This window comes from Macrotis lagotis, chromosome 4, assembly GCF_037893015.1.
Source record: "Macrotis lagotis isolate mMagLag1 chromosome 4, bilby.v1.9.chrom.fasta, whole genome shotgun sequence".
Lineage (NCBI taxonomy): Eukaryota > Metazoa > Chordata > Mammalia > Peramelemorphia > Peramelidae > Macrotis > Macrotis lagotis.
Window position 1 is genome coordinate 166,223,872 of NC_133661.1, and position 23,310 is coordinate 166,247,181.

At 33.0% G+C, this 23,310-nt stretch overlaps 1 protein-coding gene across 5 annotated transcripts in view; it reads right to left on the minus strand.

Annotated features, from left to right (window-relative positions):
• The window catches only part of TCF12 (transcription factor 12), a 404,997-nt gene that overhangs the window by 187,295 nt on the left and 194,392 nt on the right, over nucleotides 1–23,310 (minus strand). For all 5 annotated transcript variants that reach the window (XM_074234589.1, XM_074234588.1, XM_074234591.1 and 2 more), the window contains one exon: nucleotides 13,134–13,236. In XM_074234589.1, coding sequence (XP_074090690.1) covers nucleotides 13,134–13,236 — 103 coding nt within the window. The remainder of the gene's footprint in view (nucleotides 1–13,133; nucleotides 13,237–23,310) is intronic.

Consider the following 23,310-nt stretch of genomic DNA (forward strand, 5'->3'; position numbering starts at 1 on the left):
ATTTTTACAACTTGCTGGGTGATTTAAGATGTACTTTTCTTTCCCAAAATTTTCCACAATCTATAATGAACAAAATTATTGAGCAAATTTTACTTTTTTGAAATGATGTTTTTATTTTTATTATTCTATGTCATTTTATCTTGGTGACTAGTCATATTTTTTCCTTTTTATTTCTGCTCAGAATAAAAGAAAATAATATCCTAATGCTAGTACACATCTATTTTCAATCTGCTGGCAAATTTCTATTGCTGAACTAAAACACATATGCTGTTCATGGTTTCATCAGTCTGTAAGTAAATACTTATTAAGTGCTATCTAAAATATGATATCTATTATTTAAATAAATACAACTTTTTCTTTAAAAAATGGGAAACTGCATCAGGGGAATAAAAGATCACAACAGATCTAGTAGTTATCATTTTAACATCTTAAAGTAAGTATAAGAACAAGTGACAATATATAGCTTCTTTGATACTCTTACTCAGTTTTAAGTGGGACTTAAAATTTGATTAAAATGTCATATAAAAGAAAAACATTTTATATTATCATCATTATTTATGAAACAACATTTTTATTGAAAAGAAAAAGCAAGTTGCAGTCAAAAATTACAACATTCTCTTTTAATCACCACTGGGCTTTAAGCATTCTCCTATTTGTAATGAGAACAGTTATAATTATTACATGGGTTTCAAAGTACTTGCCTCATGGGAAAGTTGAGAGAGAGAGAGAGAGAGAGAGAGAGAGAGAGAGAGAGAGAGAGAGAGAGTGAGTGAGTTAGAGTTTTAAGACACATGCATATTTAAAGACCCTATCCCTCTTAAGAAAAAAAAAAATCTTGTGTCTTTAAAACACTTCCACATCTTTAACTGTGACACTTGAAATCTTCCAGTATCACTTGGAGGATCCCCAGCATGAGAACTCAGCTATACATACCAAAGGAGAAGAGTATCCTTCCTAGTTCTGAATGTATTAGTGAACCTCACAGCAGATAAACATAGATTACCCACCAAAGAAACTGACAGACTGAAACAATGAAGGAAGTTTGAGATTTAACCATTTCATCTTAAATAAACATCTTAGTAAGAATAAATTGCTTTTTAAAGTAACGCTCTGCTGTTCAAAATAGATCACAATAAAAATGAGGAGGAAGAAGAGAAAAATGGAGAAGAAAAGGAGAGAAAGGAAGTGAGAGAAGGAAGAAAAAATATATATAAGATTAAATGATAAGAAATAATATTTAGATAAGAATATTGTCTGAGAATTGGGTAGAAGGGCAGTCTCTTCCCCTACAGTCCCTGTAAGGAAGAAAGTTGGAGTTGAGTTCCCTTGATAAAATTTACAAAGTACAGGAAAATTTGTCTTTGCTTCCTTTTAATCTTCCCTTCTCAAGTCTTTCTCCAATTTGCTGACCATCTACCTCTTCCTTGAATCTTGATTCATTAAATGTTCAATGTCCTCATGCTGCCTTCTTACCCATAGCTTCTGTGACTAATTTACAAATGTTAAAATTAATATGTAATATGTCTCATATTCATATGACATTTTAAAATCTGATAGAGCATTTTCCTCACAATAACCTTTAAAGCTGAAATACAAATATCAAAAACCTCATTAAAAAAAACCAATGAATTCAGAAAGCAAGGCTCAACTTAGAAAAGTTAACTACTTTGGAAGGGTTCACACAGAGATCACAAAATAGATAGGAAGTGTTAGAGCCAGCAGGCTCCATGTCCAGCACTTTTTTCAAAACATCAAACTGCCATTCTAATATACAAAGTGTAATTAAATAATCATCTTGCACTTGTTCAAATTTGTCACTATGATCTGGTTTGCCTCTTGATAATTAGTTCCTCAGGGATAAGCAGTGATTTAGTTTTCCATTGGTTCTTTCAATAAACATATATTAAGTGTCTTTCAAGAGTAAAGCACTGTGCCATGTCTGGGGAATGGGGGAAATTCAAAGACAATGGTAAATGGGTTTTTGCCCTTGTAAAGCTTATAGTCTTGAAAGTTCCATCCCTACCCCACAGAGCTCTAAAGTATATACTGGAAATATCCAATAAAATATTTCTGAATGAAGGCAAGATCTTCCTTGTCTTCTAATAATATAGCAGGGATATCACTTTATCTTACAATTTCACAGATTTCCAACCATTTAATAAATACAAGGGATACATAAGTAACTCTACTGGAGTGTTTTTGAAAGAAAAGAATTTAACTAAATACTTCTCAACTAATTTCTAAATGATAGCCCTCTTCTATCATGCCCACAGGATCTATACTACATAAATATCTACACTAGACAGAGATTTATGTATACATTATTTAGTTCACAGTAAGCCTGTCAGAAACATTCAGCTTTTCTTGTCAGACCATAAGCTATAGTGGTTAAGAAATGATACAAATGTGTATCTTAAAAGTAGTGATCAGCTCTAGATGCTGACATGCCGGCATTTTATTATCTTTACCTACTTATGAGCCAATAGATGCTTCTAATCCATAGTTCACAAATTCAAGATTCTTTCAATATATGTGCATTAAAGGGAAACATACTCAATAAAGAAAAAAAAATTTGGCACCACCTACTTTCTTTTTTTCACTTGATGTAAACCAGTATTTCTCAGCCAATTTATCAGGTCACACAACTTCTTAGGAAAAAGCAAGTCAAATTTTAACTACATTTTTGATCCTAAGGTTTCCTCTTCAGACAGACTGCCACAAAGCTGCTCCATATGGTCTGCTTCCTACCTATATGTTGTGAAGATCAACTATTATACCACAAAATTATTCATACTCACTCTGTTTTAAGGTACCACTTTGGTAGCAATGGAAGATAAAAATGGCTCTCATACTGAGGAACCAAACCATCAAAGAGACAAATTGGCATAGGAGAAACTGTTGTATCTTAAGTCAGTCTTAGATTTAAATCCAACTGAGCTATCAATCAATAAGAATTTAAGTCCAATCAATAAGCATTTAATGCCAAAAAGCATTGAGGGATACAAAGAAAGACAAAAGACAGTTCTTACTCTCAAGGTGCTCAGAATCTACTGAGAGAGACAACATGGAAAACACCATATACAAAAACAAGATATGGATGGATGGATGGATGGAAGGATGATGGGTGGTAGGTGAATGGATGGATGGATGGATGGATGGGTGGGTGGGTGGGTGGGTAGATGAATGGAAGGATGGATGAATCAATGGATGGATGAATTAGTGATTGAGTGGAAAGGTGAGTGGATCTCATGGATGAATTGATGAGTGGGTGGGTAGTGGATAGATGATAAGATGGATGACAGACACACACTAAAGACAGAGATATGTGTGTGTATGTATGTATATATATAAGTATTTTAAATATATATATACATACATATACATATGTATATATATATACATATATATATATATATATATATATATATATATATATATAGAGAGAGAGAGAGAGAGAGAGAGAGAGAGAGAGAGAGAGAGAGAGAGAGAGATGGTGGTCAGAAAAAATTGAAAAAGGACAACTTTCTCTCCCTTTTGGCAAAATAAGAGGGTTAAGTGATTTGTCCGAGGTCACATAGCTAGGCAATTATTAAATGTCTGAGGACAGGATTTGAACTCTGGTCCTCTTGACTTCGGGGTTGGTGCTCTATCCACTATGCCACATAGCTGCCCCAAAACTTTCAAGGTTCTTGGAAGAATTTTGGAATTGATTGTGCCATAGCAAGCAGGGAGAACCACTAGCAGGATATGACAATTGTCTATGGGGTGATGAGGGCTTGCATTGGGATAGTGGCAAAATTGGAGGAGATGATGATGATATGATGGGTTAGGTTTTTGATAAGTGGGGAGGTAGGGGAAGAGGAAATTTAATCATGGGGAAGAAGGGGAAGAGGAAATTTAATCATGACAGGAAGTTATGGTAGAGTATCAATGAATAAAGTTATCAGACTGGGAATGTGGACAGTGCATCTGGAGGATTGTTTAGTTTGGCAGAGTGTTCCATTTCTTCCCATAACCATTTAGAATTAAAATCTAGGTTAGTAGCCAGTTTGTTTCTGAACTAAAACAAATTCCCACAGTCTCAGTTTCCTTAACTTTAAAATGGGGATAAGAATAATACCTACTTTACAGAGCTGTTGTGAAGACCAAATGAGATTACAAATGTAAAGTACTTTAGGGTACTGGATAAAGGATATCATCATCATCATCATCATCATCATCATCATCATCATCATCATCATCATCATCATCATAGCATGGGATAGAGAAAGAGGTCAAATCAGAACTAGGAAGGGCTGGGCTAGAGTTCTGCCTCTGACATATAGTGCCAAGTGACAATCTCTCAATTCTCTAAACATAGGACAGTAAGATACAGAAAACATGCACTGGTTTATTCCAAGAGGGAGTTTCTTTCCTCGAACACTCTCCCTTACATGACTAGAGTTCCAAAATTGATGATGATGATGATGATGATGACAATGACATGTGTCCTTGCTTCTTTCTTCTTCATTATTGTAGTAAAGAATTTTGTATTCCAAGACACCAATTTCTAATTGTTGACATGGGATACTTTCTCCTGGTACACCAAAATAAATACAAAAATTTGAAAGCTGGGTAAAATGTGAAAACAGCTGGATAGCACAGACGAAATTTAGTGTTCTGCAAACACTGAGGAAAGGCCAAAGAAGAGATTAAGAGAATGAAAGAAAGATCATGTAAATTATGTGATTGACAGGACTCTACACATGATGACCTCCACTGATATGGCCTCAGATGTTATAAGCAGGCAAATATGAGCATACATACACATTTAAGCATATGTGTACAAACACATACCCTCCCCCAAATTCTTCTATGAAGAAATGTACAAGTAAACAGACACCTGCTACAATAATATTTGAGAAAATAGTTTTTCTACTTCAGTTGAAAAAAGCCTCAAGGTAATATTAATATGATTTTTATAAGGTCACTTGATTGAAATCTTAACAGAAAAATGAAGGAAAAAAAATCTGTGCCTAAGACATGTTCATATGTCTAAAAAGGAAAAGGGGGGGGGACTCAAGGGTAGAAATACTCTGCACTTAATGCTGTCACTAAATGACTACGTAATTTAATTTCCTTGAAACCCATTAGCTTTTACGAAAGGAAAATGAAAAACAGATGAGAGCAATTCTTCGGTGTGAGCAGAATTCATTTAATATAATACCTGGGAAGAAATTTATAAGAACAACTGTATCACAACAAATGCAGAGCATCTTATCATCTCTCAAATCTCTCAGATGTGAGATAGACAGCTGAAAATTAGAGATGAATGGCATATCAAATCAGAAAACTCTTTAAACATAAACCACTGGCTGTTTTATGTGAAATCCTGAAAAATGACTCGTGTTTTGTGTTAAGGCTACAATGTATTGAATACTACAGCTAATATTTATCCTACAGAAATTACTTCTACAAAGACATGATTCAGAATGTTGCCCTGGACAAATCACTTAACCCTGGTTGCCTCAGTTTCTTTATCTGTAAAATGAGCTGGAGAAGGAAGGGAAATGGCAAATCACTCCATGTCTTTGCCAAGAAAACTCCAAATGGGTCACCACCACCACCACCACCACCACCACAACAAAAACAATTCTGTTGATTGTTAACTGAAGGATTTCACCTCAATCTTTTTGAGTCTAAATTGCATCAGATATAAAAATGAAGGAATTCAACCAGATGATCTCTAAGGTCACATTCCAATTTTAAATCTATGATCCTGAATTTTTGTATCCTTTGAAGAATTAAAAATTTTTAACTCTAGAGAACTTATTTGTCCTACCTCAACAGCAACTCATGTGAGGAAAACTTGTGTAATTATAATATGCTCAAGATGACAATGTGGTGCTTAAAAATAAAATAAAAAATCTGCCTTGCCAATGTAGAACGGACTGAAACTATTAGCAACTTTATGATAGTTCTCCTATCATCATGCTCATGTAAAAGGTCTGAAACTTTCCACAATCTAAAAATCTAAAAAATAAAACAATACTATTCTATTGCTTAAATTATTCTTACCACATTATACAGAGGGCAACTAAAGACAATCATGCAAAGCAAAACAAAATCCAAAATTTTATAATAGTTAATTATAAATAAACTAATTGATTTAATTTGCTGTGCAGCATTATTAGACTCCAATTCCTTTTTAATTGCAACTCCCTAGATAGTGCAAAAAAAAAAATCTGAAGTCTAACCACTCTCCTGAGATACTGTAAAAAGTGAAAAACAAAATCATGTATTATAATAGTGTATATAAAGTCATTGTGCTACAGACATTTTCCAAGGAAAAAGTTAGTCTGAGCTTATTTAAATCAAGTAAGTATAGAACTCTCAAATATGAATACCATGTTGAGTTTTTTTGGTTCTTAAAACATGATTCTAAGTAGCCAAAAGCTCTGAAATTTCAATTTTTAGCATGCTCAGATTATTAGTTTCAATTCTACTAATTAACCAAAGTTGACTAATAGAAATGACATCAATAAATTGAGTTTGAATACAATATCACAAAACTTCATCCCACAATTGAGATTCTATATCATGCGTTTACATACACACACCCCTATATTTATAAGAGTACTAACATAAATAAATAAAATAAATAAATAAAAACCTAGAATATGTAAATATCTTCAAATAATGTACCAAAATATGGTTAGAATATATTAGCAATTGTTTAAAAGCAATACGGGCAAAAAAACCAAATAAGGTTACAAGAAAAAAAGTGAATCCTAACAGAGAAAGGTCAGTTTGTTGCACAAGCATATATTTTCGGTGGTTCTTATATGGGAAAGAATCATATCCTTAAATGGGGGATTAAAATGGTTGGGATTAAAAAAGGGACTATTATGTGAGTAAATACAGCTTTTGAGACTATGACCAGCTCACCCAGTCCCAGCTCATCATTTTGAAGGGGTGCCAAACAGTATCCAGGACTCTAAACAAGGCCTTGCTATTCCAATCATGAATACTAAGTAAACAGCTCTAATTCTGAAAACAATGGTCTACAATGCCTTCATGAACCCTCACCTTAATTTAAGCCAGAAAAAAAACTGCAGAATTCAGCAATAAGCAACAACAGCAAAACAGCATTACAAAACATTTATTAAGATCTGAATTTTACAAGGTACAGTTGTTAATGATATACAATAAAATAATATGAAAGGTTCCAACTATCTTCAGGGAAGTTTTAATCTGACATAGGCAAGCCTAAGGTCTATGCAACATGAACTGATGAGCCAAATAATGGAATCAAAATTAAAAATCTCAATATACAGGCTTTTTTTTTTAACCAAACTGAAATAATAAATTCTATAGTCACAAAAACCCTGGAGTTCACATTTAAATTTTATCATACAAAAGGTGGCTATCTGAAGGATTTCTATTCTAGAGCTCTTTCAAAGCAAGCTGATAAAATTCTTGTCATAGATATGAGGGGCTCAGTAGACTGAAGGTTTGCAAATAAAAAGTCTTTCAAAATGGTTTCCTTAAAAAAAAAAAGTGGTCCTAATTAAAACACTACAAAGAATCTCAAATATACCCCTGGGAAGTATTCAATTCAACAGACAGAATACATACCTATTCAGCACCTACTGTATGCAAACCATACTTGGGAGAAATAAAAAAAATTAGACAGTAATCAGATCTCCAGGTCACACAGAACTTGTTGTCTAGCAAAAGGATATGACTGATATACTAATACTTTATTATAAGATCCAATATGAAAGATTGTGCATAAAAAAGGTGCAAATAAAACAGTGAGACCCTAAGAATTACTTAGTCAACTCAAATTTATTAAGTTTGGTACAAAGAAAGGCAGAATTTGGTTCTTGTCTTCTAAAACTAACAATCTAAAATTGTGACAATAAATACAATGAAAAAATAAACAGAAGATTTCCACAGGCCAGGAAGGACATCCAAACAATAGGGAAATACATTGCCTGAGCAAAAACAAATTAGTTTGATTACAAAGTTTAAAGAGTACTAAGAGATAGTGTTGAATAGTTGAAGATTATTCTAGATTACTGAAGACCTTGAATGATCATTTAAGGAGATTGAATTTAATTCAACAGACAAAAGAAAACTGACTGCAGGGTTCTGAGCAAAGATAAATCTGGCAGTGATATAATGGATGGATTAGAGATTTTTATGGTTAAAGTTAGAGATACTAAAAACCCAATGATCACAGAAACAAAAACAGAAATTTAGGGATCAGGATGCTGGTATTTTACTGAGTCCAATGTAACCTAAACCTCAATTGTTTTCTAAAAGTCCAATGTTGACAAGCTACTTTGTTTGAAAATCAAAACTTATTTTTCTATAATAATATTTATAAGATGTTAAGTCCCACACACCCCTATCAGCACCCTCTTTCACATGGAGTTGTAGTATATCTGATGTAGATGATTGCAGGAAAGAAATCCTTACTGATTCAAGGGTTATAAAGTCTGGCAGTGACTGAAAAGACTAGCTCTTTCTCTCATCACAGAGATGGGGGAAAAGCTGAAAACTCAAGACATTGAGGTGAGAATGATATCCATCACAGAGGGGCCATATGAGAATGAGAAAGAAATGATGACAGATAAGAGACTGGTCCTGCTATAGCTATTTAAACCATAACATAATTAATTAAAATAATAGTAAAAATTGACTAATAATCATTTCATCCCTTAAACTTGGAAGGCAAAGAGAAATGAGAAAAGATACCTCTAGCTAGGGAAAGGTTTCAATGGCAAGATGGAAGGGAAGAATTCCAATGTAATTTAATATAATTTTTTTTTAAGATAAGGGGCGTTTGAAATGTAGGCCAATGAAGTCAAAACAATAAAAGTTACTAATGAGACTTAAATGACCTATCAAATAGACAGTAAGAGTACACATTATACTTTGCTTTTCAGAACGTCATCAAAGATTAATCTAATTTTATCTTTATAACTACCCCTTGAGGTCGATGGGTCCACAAGAGAGCACTTCCATCTAAATAAGTTGGCCTAATAGAGAGAACACTGAGCTAGGGGTCAACAGCTGATTTGTCTTGCTTTCCTACCAACTAGTTAAGTGACCTCAGGGAAGTCATTAGACTGTTCCTTGCCTCATTCTTTTCAACTGGCAAATGCTGATGATAATCTATGCTCCTCTCTATACAGAATTTAGGGATGCTACTAGATTTTAGTGCATAGAGATCGTTAAGGATATCTACCCTAACTTTCTCATTATTCAAATAAGGAAACTGAGGCTTAAATATTTTAATTAGCTTTGTCCAATTTGAACTTGTTTGCTGACTTCAAACCTGCCCCCCCACTATCTCATGCCAACACTGCTGGATCATAGAATCAGCAATTTTAAAGGTAAAAGGATGTTAAATCTCATATGATTCAATTCCCTCAATAAGGAAAATAACGCTGAAATTAGGACACCTTGCTGAAGATCTATTATCTAATAATACATGGCAGATCTGCAATTAGAACCCATGTCCTGACTCATATTCATTATTCTTTCATATCTTAGACTATCTTAGATCAACAATGTAATCCATGTGCCCAAATAAGATCTCAGACATAACGTACAAGTTTTAGGCAAAGGTATATCGTAGAAGTCCAGAACTGCTTGACAAAATCAGGTATTTAATAAAATCTTCTCCCCACCTATTTTATTATTTATTTCCTTTAGAATAATTGGTCTTGATGGAGAATAGGTCAGTAGTAGCAATATTTTTTTTTAATTCAGGGAAAAATTCTGGGGATAGATAAAATAAAACTGATAGATTTCAAACAAAAGAGATGGGGGAGGGGAATTATAACAAAATTGGGAGTTAGGAGAAAGAAGGGAATTTAAATTGAAACATCCTCTTACAGAGGAGAAAAAAACATACATAGAGGATATCTGGAAATAAGACCATAGTTTGCTTAGTGATACTATAGGAATTCATAGCTATGGTCAATGTATTTTAGTTTCACATTGAAAGACTACAAATCTGTTTGATGCTAATTAGTTACCCTTATGCCAAAAGGATGTACTTATTTCACTTGAAACACAAGAAAAGCCCTCTTTTCCATACTGACAAATCAACAGGATAATTCTAGAATTCATTAGAGAGGAACACTAACTGATCCAACATAATAGCTTTACTTCCTGTGCAAAACACTTCAAAAATATCTAAATGAATATGGAAATGCATCTTTCTGTGGCAAATTGTTCATTATTGAATCATTATCAACCCTTGTTAGACAAAATTTCTCTTTTTTTTGCAATGTACAAGATCATTAAAATGTTTGAGAGCTCCATCACGAAAGACAGTGGCACTTTATAATCCACTATCTCTTCAGGCAAATGTGCTTATGGCTGAACATAATACTCAAAATAACAACATTCCCTCGACATACAATTCCCTCTTCTTCCCCCCACCCCTTTTAATGGTGCCTTGAAATGTTGACAGCAATGATGAAATATGTTGCTGCTTTCTGTACCAGCTTTAACTGTTTCGGGGAAATTCCCCAGTCACTAAGGAAAAGACAACTATTCTGATGATGATCAGCTCTCTTGGGTTAAACTCTCCTCTAACCCTGCCTGGCCAATTTTGCTTCCATTTAACAAACCTATGCTTCTTAGCTCAAAAAAAAAAAAAATGCAGCCTTTCACAGAAACTTTACCTTGTGCTATAAACCCACATATCTCCTTGTATCTTAAGTGCTCAATTACTCCAGCTCACATCAAGTTGGATTGGTTGTTGCAGTCTAGAGCAGCTCTACAATTTGAAAGACATTCATTTCCAAGAGCAAGCTATTGTCATGCAGATAGTCTTTAGACTATGATGTTAGATTGACAATATACTCCGTTAAAATACCTCATTTGATCACTTTTACTGAAAATAAAGAGAAGGAAGTATAGTAAATCAAATATTGCTAATGACTAGTGAATTCCTTTTCAAGATTTCTGGCTAATCTGTCCAGGGTTATCCTCTTCCCCCCAACCCACCACCACCCATATATGTAAATGAACACTTTCAGATTAGATGGCTAAAACTTTCAAAGGAAAACTTATAGTTTCTAAAGCTGTACCTGATTAACTATGCAATGCAATTCAGAAGAATGCAAATTCTGTTCTGTGAACTGTGGAGCATGCTGTTTATACATCACAGTTACATTACTTTATTTCATGGCTATTTTAGGTGTTGATTTTATACACTGAGTATTGGATAACTATTTAAAAGGTTCTAATAATAATTATCTGCAAACAGACGGAATTATAGGCACATACTCATAATTGTTCCAACTGAGGCAGAACCAAAAATGTTACCTCGAAGTGAATTACAGAAATATTTTTAGTCAACAGCTGCTCAGAGCAAGTGACTGACATGCATACCTCTTATGATTCATTTAATTCCCACCCTCAACCCCCTGCAATCTCAATCGTCACCTCAGTTCAGAGCCGTGCTAATGACATAATTCTACTGTATTTAGAGTCATCTCTGAGAGCTAAGAATAAAGGTAACAACATCAATAACAAAAGGGCAACTTGTTTCTGAAGGTATAGCCGCCTCCAGTGAGAAATTTATAGTTCAGACAAAACTCTAAGAAAAAAAATCTCACTTTTCCCAGGCCTCCACCCCAATAAAAAAAACTTTTATCACTTTGACAAGTTATGCTTACCTATAATATTACATTAATGGGGAGGAGTTGGGGGACATTAATAGTTGCCAACTATATTAAAGATTTCACTTGATCAACTAAAAAAGCAATTTTATTTTGTTACAAATTAATTCTGACACTAAACAACAATGAAAACTGACATCTTATCATGCTAATTAAAAGAAAACAAACTTTCTGTAGGCTAATGTTTGAACTAATAGGAACCGAAAACTATTTTACTGGGGATAGGTATTTTATCATATCTCAAGATTTTGTTGACAAGTGACACTCATTAGACTGATATCTGCTGCCCTGAGCAATAACTATATTTCTATTTTAGACTCTTGACTATTCAACACAATGCAGGAAATGAAAAGAAAGCAAATGCAAAGAAAAAAAGAAATTATAGACTACTAGGATTTTGGATTTGGGTAATCCACTTAGATTAGCATGGCTGTGTATTATACAGACAATGCTAAGATCACAAAATAGGTCACATGAATAAGAAACAGGATATGTGATACAAGCAATGTCAATTAGAACTGCTTTCTTTAAAGAAAGTAAATGTGTCTCAGTGTTTCTGTACTAACAGTAAACATTTTTACATTCGAACTCATGTCCCAACTTTAAGAAAGTGTAAAAAAAATGGTACTGGAAATAGTGTAGCTATAGCCATACTCTTTTCCTCAAGGTTAGAAATAACAGTGTTCAAAAAATGAAGGGGGGGAATCAGTATAACAATCAAACTTCATTGAAAATTCTGCTGTGTTTCACTCCACTTCAACAAGATCAATGCTCCTTTAACATAAGGAATAGGGCACCAGGAAACAAGTTATGGTGTTAATAGAAAAATGGCCAGAAGATGCAACTAGCATAGAAATATACTTTGATGTAGAGTCTTCATTTTTACAGAATAAAAACTGTTTCATGAACCAAAGTAAAGTGCATATAACAAATAATGAAATGTATCTGTGTGACTTTAAATGAATGAGAAATTAATGAGCAGTTGAGAGATTTTGCTTCTTTGGAGACAAATATTTTTTAAAAATAAGCAAAATCAGCCTTAGTGAGATACTTTTTTCTTTTGTAGGAACCAGGTAAGTACACACCTTATATCCACTTTTTTCCAAACCCACCCCATGTTAGACAAATACAAAAATTCTCTTAACTGATGCTCCTTGGCTAATGAAAGAAGATGCTTATATGACACTCCTATTTACCAAGCTTCTGGCAGAACTGTCAGCTATAACACTGCCTCCTCCTTTCTGAGATCTAAGACAATGATGCTTTATGATGGGAAGACCAGGCCATTATACTGTAGTAAGCTCTACCAGCAGAGCCCCGGGTAGAACGAAACCCTCAGTTACTATTAGAAACTCACAAACTCGCAGATGCTTGATGTGAAAAATATATCTTTCTGACCAAAGAGGCTTTGTCGGGGCTACTCACAGAGAATTACTTACTTACCCATCAGATTTGAGTTCATGAAAGGTGTCGGGGACAAGCCTTCATGGGCCCCTAATCGACTGTCATTCAAGTGATCACTGTAATGAGGGCTGTCTGCAAAACCCTAGGGGGAAAAAAGACCAGAGTATTAAAGAGATTATTTGGCAGTCTTGCTAATTGAGTGTAATGACACTCTCCTAATTAATAGACAGACTTACAATTGGTCATTGTTTTATTAAAAAAAAAAAAAAACACTAACCCATAGCAAATGTGCCATATTGAGGTTTTCTACATATTTGTTGAACTTTGGGAAAAAAAGTGTAGATTTCTCATTATAAATAATTTTGTCACATTGGTTGTTGTCAAACAAACATTTTATGATGTTAAAATTTTCTGCAGTGAGTGAGGAATTCCAGACATGGGGTGGGGCATAAAGACTGCATACACTAGGAAATACTGTTGCAATGAATTTTTAAAACTCTTCATATTCAGAGGGAAAAGTTCAAATACACAAAAACTGACAATAAGAAAATACATCATTGTGGATACAAAAAAAACGGCAATGTCTACATTCTTTCCCTCATTGGTTCTTTGACACTTTGGTTCCTTCCATTAAAAGGAAGAAAATTATGAATTTTGTTGAAAATCACTAAATATCACTCTTATCAGTTTTTTGATCAATTCTCTAACAAATAAAAAAATAAAAACGTGATTCTATTCATAATATCATGGAAATGCAGTGAACGAAGTCCTTGTGAAATTAGGTATTGTATATACAAAGGGAAGAAAAAAGGAAGCTTTTTCTCTACAGCCTGATCTTTTAAAAAGTGACTGGAAAATGAAACATACCCTGCAAAAACAATAAAATATATCTTGTCATTTCATGAGTGCTATCTATTATTAGTATTCCTTCAAAATATGCATTTTTTTGGACTAGGACAGTTAAAAAAAAGAGGAAGAGTACTAAAATCTTCCTGAAATTAGGTGTAATCTGAATAAAATGCTGACTTTATTCATTAAAATTACTCAAATTCTTAAACTATAATCACTAGGCATAGTTTTTAATCTCTAAATGTATTTTTAAGATTTTGAATACTTTTGATTTAAAAAAGTTGCATTGACATACCTAAACATCTTTTATTTATTTATTTTTTTGGGAACCCCTCAGAGTAAATTTTACAACTGACAGCAAGAGGCCCATGCAAAAGAGAAAATTGTTCTGGCTCTCAGCAACCAGAAACCACCCAGAATCCCCTGGGACTATAAAATCATCAATCACTGAACATTTATCATTTTCCAGACTGCAGGCTAACATTCAAGACGACATTAATGGGGCTGAAACAGGCCTCACTATCTTTGCAAGCGTGCTGTCAGTTCAACCAAAGGGCTAGGAACTGAGGGCTAAATAACTGTCAAATCACGACAATTGCTTATGGATGCATGTCACAACTCCTTCTGCTATGCTGCCTTAAAAGTAATCTTCTGGGAGTCCTAACTCCCAAATGAATCTTTGTTTCATTTTTTCTACTTTAGAATCCCTGATACGCATGTGATAGACATTCAAAAAGAATGTTGGTGACATTTATAACTTGGTTATGACCACAAGGGGTGTCCTCTGGTTACCATGACCAGGGTTCCGTCTGTCACAAAAGCAATTCATAGCACAGCTGCCCAGAAAGGTGGACTGGCTACTAGCTAAGGTCACCACATGTATTTTTACTTCTGCATTATATGAAACTAATATGCCAAAAATACCAAGGGAAAACACTAACATTTTATACTTAGCTTATGCTTGTTATCCTATTTAAACACATATACAAAGCAAAACAATACTGTCAGCAAAAATTCATGGAACTATTACTTTTTGTCATCATCTAAAAGCTAACTTTTCTAACAAGAAAATATTATCAATAAGAATGTGTCTACTATCAGTATACCACATTTGCTCATCTGTCTTTCATTGTTGGAGGGTGCTGAGAGAATAATTGAGTTAGTATTTTCAAACTTCTTTGTGATGTTGGTGTATAATAAGAAGCATTATTATTTGTCTCATAATTCTTTAAACATAAAAATAAAAATAATTTACTTAGTTACTAAATCATTATAGAAGCTGTAAAACATACCAAACTCTTAGCATACTTACAGATAAATACCAAAATACTAAACAAATATAATTAATTCACAAATAAACACTTTTAAAGAAGTCCCTTTGTAGACTGTCTAAGGAAAATTTAAGAATTCCAAGCTAGTTTTTCTTTTGCCAATCCAAATGCTTCAGTATTATGCTCCCTGCCCATATATCACTTAGTGTCTGTTCAGGGAATGCAAGGTGACTTTAGTATCATCTTAAACAAAACAATAGAAGGGTTTTATTTTTATTCTGTATTTATTACACTGGTTCTCAACTTTTTCTGCTCCGCAACACACTTAGAAATTTCTAAAATTAATGTGATAGAGTTGGACGAGAGAGAGGTAAGGAAATGTATCTATCCAATGATCAAAACTTATTTTCTTTTGGAGGGGGTACCATTACTGGGTGGAAAAGGAAACATTATTGGACTATAATAGAGAAAGAAAAGAAAGACATATATGCCTAAACTCTGCAATAATATGCCTAGAACCCCCCTAGAAGGGAGTGGAATCAGTTTATAATCACAAACCACCAATGCCCTAAATGAAATGCCAACTATGACCTAAACTCTGATTGAAGTGGTGAAAGAACACAGACTAGAACACAAAAATGGTCCCAGTAATAACATATGTAAGGGAGAACTGGAACCTTTTCTTACATAATATATTAGTGGAGTCTTTGTGACATTTAACATATCACAAATCTAAGTATTCCAAACTAGCTTCTCTTTTGCCGGCCCAAATGCTTCAATACTATCATTTATCACATCAATGTTTCACATGCAGGCACCTGACATACTTCAATAGCCTGTGTGAAACATAGATATGATAAATGAGCTAGGGAAATATTTTCTGTTTTAGATTATCCTTATATAACTGATTTCCCTTCCTTTGCACTGATAATCTATGGTAGAATGTGTAACGTGGTATATTAGGGTGACTAATATGGTTACTATATCTATCTATTACTACATATCTATAAAAAAATGGAGTCTCCATGAAGAGACTTCAATCTGTGCCATTATGCTTGAGCTACATTTGTTTAATCTGACAATCAATTTGGAAATCTATTTCTGTCTAATAGGGAGAGAGAAATATTAGAACATTGGTTTCAACATTGGAAAATTAGTAGCAATGGTCACCGACACTGAATATTAATTTAGGTCTTAGGGAATCCATGGTAAAGTATAAACAATCTTTTTATCTCTCCCCATCCAAACAAGGAACTGATGCAACTGGATAAATAAACTATATTATCAGTTTTAAAGTAAACAATTAAGGGAAAATTGTGTGAGATAGCACTGGCTCCCTCCCTGACTTAAGCCTTAGAGAAACTGCAGTATCTTTAAAGTATCTAAAGAAATCTCTTTAGTCTACAATGCCAACAAATAAAAAGTTAATGGATGTGATGGGACTAACAGTCAGTAGAGAGTGAAGGGAAAGAAAAAAAAAGAGGGAAGCAATCAGAACAGCAGAGTAGAAGGATGAAAACATGAAGTTTGATAGCACTGGTGATGTAGTCAACAAAGGGGTTAAATGACTAAACAAAAGCTCATTTTAAAGGGAAGAAATTATAAGGCAAGACTCAAGGAGAAAGAAGAGTGAAAAAAAGAAGCTAGAATCAAGATGATAAAAAATGATTTCTATTTTCATATCTATTTCTATTAAATTACTAAGATTATTAAGGCCCCAAATAGTCTACATGAGTACATGCCATAAATACTCAGAAAAGCACTCAAGTATATAGAGAGAGATGTTTACCATAGCTCTTTATCCAGAAAATTTTGAAATTATTGGGCAAAAAATAAAAATTTTAATAGATATTTTAATTCCATAAGATTGTTCATTCCATTTACAATGGTTACTTTGCACAAGAGGCTTTATATCTATGTACATAAGGGATGGGAAATATAAAACCTGAATCATTCTTTTTTAATGTTTTTTTCTCAAACATATGCCATTATTCACAAAAGAATTTCTAAAATATCACATTAATATATTAACTCTTCCCAATTTGGGGTAAAAATGAAAAACACTCAAGAGACTAACAATTGATAAAAAAAATTCTCACGTATGGAAAGAACAAGGAGAAATTGTTCAATAATATACACAAATTTAGTAAATCAATTTTTTATTTCCAAATATTAAATGGTCTTATATATGAACGAAGAGCAGTTTATAAAAGCCTTGGGGAATTATGAAATACATACACACACACACACACACACACACAGATGTTCCATACTCATCCATCTGCACATTTCATTGTTTAGAAAGTTACAAGCATTAATCCCTGCCCACTAATATGACAACAAGACATAGGTGATCCATCAACACAGATAGGTTTTTTAAAAATCCTCTCCAAACTGCACGTTATCAATCAAAACTTTTCCAACAAATAAACAAAATACACCTAACATAGGAAAAAATATCAGGTTAAATCTATCCTCCATTTGTTATTATGGCTACATCTTTAAAAGGACAAAAGTCTTCTTTCTTGATTTTAAATAGCCTTCATTTAAATTTTATTATTTCTTTCAAATGACAAATAAAGCAGTATTAAGAGACCAGGTCAGGGCTTATTTACTCTGACTTTTGCTAACTGAGTAAAGCTTCTAATCAGAAAACTTGTGATTTTTTTTAAATCTATTTTTTCAAATAATTTTGAAATGTTTGAAAAAGAAAATGATCAAGGCCCCTTTAAAAATCTAGAAAAACTTAATCTGCTAAATGAATGTATGAAATAACAGAAGGAGTGATGAACTTTCAAGTTAGAAAACCTATTCATATAACTTTTGGTAAATTACAACTTCACTGGGCCTCATTTTCTTGTCTACAAAATAAGGACCTTGAGAGCTAGATGATTTCCAAAGACCTTTCCATCTCTAAATCCTGAGGTTTAATTATTATCTCTATGTTGATGTCACAAGATTTATATATTCAGTCATAGTTTCTCTCCTGAACTCCAGTTAAGCATCATTTATTGGACTTGGAAGGTAATTGGATTTATGCTGGTGAAGGAAAGTAGGAAGATGAAAGGAAAGAACAGGATGGAGAGAAAGGAAATGACATATTGAGTCATTTTAAACTTAAAATGTCTAAAACAGAACTCATTTTTTTCTTCCTAAATCTACTCTAACTTTCCTAATTTTATTATGCACACAAATATCCTTCCTTCCAGTCATCTAGATTCCCAGCTTTGACCCCTCAGTCTCTCATCCCATAAATTCAATCAGTTTCCAAGTCTCAGTGTTCCTGCCTCTGTAACATACTTCACAACAATCCCTTTTTCTCTAACAGGGCCACCAACCTTCTTCAGGCCCTTATCACCTCTTGACTATTACAACAGCTTCTTTACTTTAAGTCTCTTTCCACTCTAATCCATCTTAATTTATATGCCAGTCATTATCCTAGCCACACAGTAGCTCCCTAACACATCTAGGATCACACCTAAACCTTTTGTTTGGCATTTAAAAACTCTTCATATCTTTGTTCTGGTCTGCCTTTCCAGTTTTATTCTACTATTCCATTTCTAAACAAGTCAATTAAACTAGACTTCGTGCTATTCCTCACAAATAAACTTTACCTCCGCCCCTCTTTACCTCTGACTCTTAAGGGCCATCCTGTGGCTTTTCATGATCCCCACCCCAACTGCTAATGTCTCCCATCCTAAATAACCTGTTATATTTTTATTTCTTTTGTCTATATATTTTGAACAGGTCTGTGTACATGTATGTCAATATGCATGAAGGTAAAGTGGATAAAGCACTATTCAGGAGACTTTCAGTTCAAATCCAGCCTCAAACACTTGAGACTTCACACTTCCTTACAGTGTGATCCTGGACATGTAACTTGGCCCCAATTGCCTAGCCAAAGGAAAAAAGTACATGGGTGTGAGAAAATGTTTATATAATGCATGCATGTACATGTTTTTTTCCCATAGAATATAAGCTCTTTGAGGATAGTGACTGTTTTATTTTTATTTCCTTTGGTCAGTAGTACATAATAACTTAAAGAATAACTGATTAATTATGCCATGGTGGTATTAGCTCATATTTTATTAGTACTTTGAAGTCTATCAATTCCCGGAGGCAAGTTCTTCAGATGAGAAAAATGAGATCATCACCATCACCATCACCATATATATATATATATATATATAGTTTTAAGGCTTGTAAAATGTTTTACAGTTATTATATTTTATCCTCACAATAACCCTGAGAGTATAAATATATATATATATGTATAAAATAGCAATTATTATTGCTATTTTATATATATAAAATAGCAATTATTGCTATTTTATATATATATACATATATATATATAATAGCAATTATTATTGCTATTTTTTACAGATGAGTTAATTAAGGTAGAAAGAACTTAAATGATTTGTTATGGGTTATATTGTTAATTAAAAGATTAAGACTTAATTTGAACTCAAGACTTCTGGACTCCATGGTCAGTGCTTTATGCACTTCACCATCTTGCCCTTAGTCATAAGTAGTAAATGTCAGAGCTGGTCCTCAATGTTAAAATTTATTTTTCTATATTATTATGAACTTTTCCCCACTCTATTATGGTTTGCTTTCTTACTTCCCAGACTGACTTTTAGACATGGGACCCAAGTGATTATACTTTCTTTGTTTAAAGTTCTAGTGGTAAAAATCCAAGATCGACACAAGCCCAAAGAAACTATATCTTAGTAATGAAAATAAACTATTGTTCTCTTAGAATTCACACTATTTTTTTCATGGAGTTTTAGAGATGGAGGACACCTTACATGTCTTCTACAATTACCCTCACTTTAGAGATGAAGACCAGAGGTAAAAGTTAGTGACATATTGAGGGTTAAAAGCCAGATCTTCTAATACAGGGCTTTTCCTACTACTCTAGAAAGCCACAATCTTTATACTTCACTTTATCTCTGAAAAGGGATATTACTTGCTCGCAAATACCTCAGACAAGTCATTTCATAGTGATATACACTATTCTCATGTTGCTTCTGTCACAAGATTTATATATATCCAATCATAGGTTCTCTCCTGAGCTCCAGTTAACCATCGTTTATTGGACTTGGAAGGTAATTAGATTTATGCTGGTGAAGGAAAGTAGGAAGATGAAAGGAAAGAACAACTTTAATGCAATTTTCAACATACTATAACAAAATTTTTTTCCATTTTGAAGCAGGCTAATAACAATGGACATCTTGAATTACTCTTCATATCTAAATAAAAGTTTGTGCTAAAATTAAAACTTTCCATGAAGCATGTACATACAATGCCATTTGTTTTATGTCAAAAGTGCTTAAAAATTCTTTTTAATTGACTGATCTTTTAATATAAAATCTCTCTATTGTTACTAAGGAGACGGAAGAACATAAGACAACATTCTTTAACCCAAAGTTGTACCTTCAGACTCCCTTAAATTATTAACTTCAGAAGTGCAAGGAGTAGAAAATTTAATTTCAAAGTCATCCCACAAAACTACTTCATCTTCAGTGATTTACCAATAAAAGGAAACTGATTTCTTCAAGTCACCATACAATGGGTAGTTAGGAGCAATCCCTTCCATCAAAAGAGTGGTTCTTAACCTTTTTTTTTTTTGGAATCATGAATCCCTCCAGGAGTATGCTAAAGTCAATGGAAAGTTTCCTTCTCAGAATTCTGATTATAAATGTATAAAATAAAACACACAAGATAGAAATTGAAATAAAATGTATTTTTTTCATATTCTAGTTCATGGACTCCAGTTTAAGAACCCTCTGAATTAAAGAGAAGCAGCAAATATGAATAAGAAAAATTTACTTAATTAAAATGAACTCACTGAACTAATCCACACAGATGAGGCAACTATGAATCAATCATTGCCTAGGTGTAGAGAGACTTACATTTTATTGTCCCTATGATTTCTGGTTAAAGGTGGGCATAATGGAACAAAGGATAAGGACAAATTGGGGGAAGGTATTGATTGAAAAACTATTTTGGAACCCTGATCTTTAAATTTTTTTTCTTTACCATATTCAACACTAAGAAAATGTTTGAATACAAATTCTATTCCTTCTTCCCACTCACTGTTTCACAATTCTAACATAAATGATAATAACAACTAATTATAATTATATATGGTGGTTAGAGAAACGTGTAAAAAGTAAAAAAATGGGGGGGAGAAAATGGGAAAATTCATCCTTTTTCCTTAGAATATTTTTTTTAAATTTAAGAATGTCTGAATTTTTCTTAAATGATAAATACATTTAAGCTAAGGTGTTCAAAGAGGAAATTCTTACCTCTAGTTGCTTTACTTATCATCTCATTCCTTTAACACTCAAACCCAAATGGATTTTTAGAAATTATGAAATAGCATATTAAGAATGCTATTCTGTTGAAAGCTGCTCATAAATTTTGAATTTAAGAGTCATATCTATGCCTAGGTGGTCTATGTTTTCTTAAGAAAAAGAAGAAAATAAAAAACAAAGAATTTTATACAAATAAAATCAATGCTAATATGGGAAAATGTTTCTATCTCTCAGAGGTTAAAATTCAAAATATGTTGGAATACAAACACATAAGACTTAAAGCAATTCTCCAGAGAGTCAGTTTATATCAAAAGATACAAACAGTATCTCAAAAGAATTTTAAATTATTAACAATTATTTGCAAGAATGTTTTAAAAGACTAAAAATTGGAGAAGTACAAATCAAAAAATAATTATCATCCAACAAACAAATTTTCAAATATAACAAAAGACTGAAATAGTTATTAATGTGGTTTGGCCTTCAGAAGGACAGAGACATTAATGCAGCATTGGTGGAGATATGAATTAGTCCAACTAATTTATAAAACTATTTGAAATTATGCTTTAAAATTCTTAAATGTCCATACTCTTTGACCTAAAGACTTCACTTTTGGGTATATATTCTAAAACAAAGACAAAAAGGTTCAATAAAAATCAACATATTCAAAGCAACACTCTTTGTGGTAGCGAAGAAATAGAAATAAAGTAGAAGTCCAACGAATTATGGCACACTAAAGGCAATGGAATATTACTATGCCACAAGAAATTTTAATATGAAGAATTCAGAGAAATATGGGAAAATTTATATAAAATAGAATAAGAAAGGCAAAATATACAGTGACCACAGCAAAACAAATGCAAAGAACAAAAAAAAAAAAAAATGAAACGTCATTACACGAGTGAGCAGGTATGGATCCTGAAATGAGAAGGGAAAATGTGCCTCCCTTTCTTCTTAGCAGAAAGAGGTGATTATGGGTGTGAGATACTACAAAGACAATCAGATTCAGATGATGCATTTAATACTACTTAACTTATTTTTTACTTTTAATAAGAGATGACTCAAAAAGTAGGGTACAGGGAAAGGATATATTAGGAAATGAATATGAAAAAATGAATAATAAAAAAGAAAAGGATGAAGGATCACAGTATCATAGATTTAGAGCTGGAAGGGACCTTAGATTAAATGTCTTCTTTGCTTCCTCTTGTTTTATCTGGAGTTTGATGGATATGCTCTTGTTCTCCTGACTAGGTCTCAAAGGATTGGGAGTGAAGAGGGCCTAGTGGCAGTAGCATCCATTTATTTCTGTAGAGAATAGAAACAAGGAAAGTAATGTGCTGCTTGTTGAAAATGTTCAGGTTGGAGAGGAGGAAGAGAATGTTTGCACAGTTTAGAGTTGGAAGGAAGCTGGAACCTCTTTCCCTCCTGGATCTGTGAAACTGAAATACACTAACTTCCCACCGAAAGAAATGCTCAAATGTGTCTGAATTGAGAATAGCAAACAGACTAAAATTTACAGAAAATTTAAGATTTATAAAAACAACTAAATTATCTTTTTTCATTTGTTATTTGCAATAGTACTTTAAGGTAAGTACTATAGGTTACTTACCCCATTTTACAGATCAGGAAGCTGAGGCTCAGAGAGATTAAGTAACTTGCTCATGGTAACACATAAAGCTGTATTTTCAATGAATTATTATTATTATTATTATTATTATAGAAATTATAATTAGCCATTAGGCAAAACTTTTCTTCTCACTGAAAGTTTTTTAAACT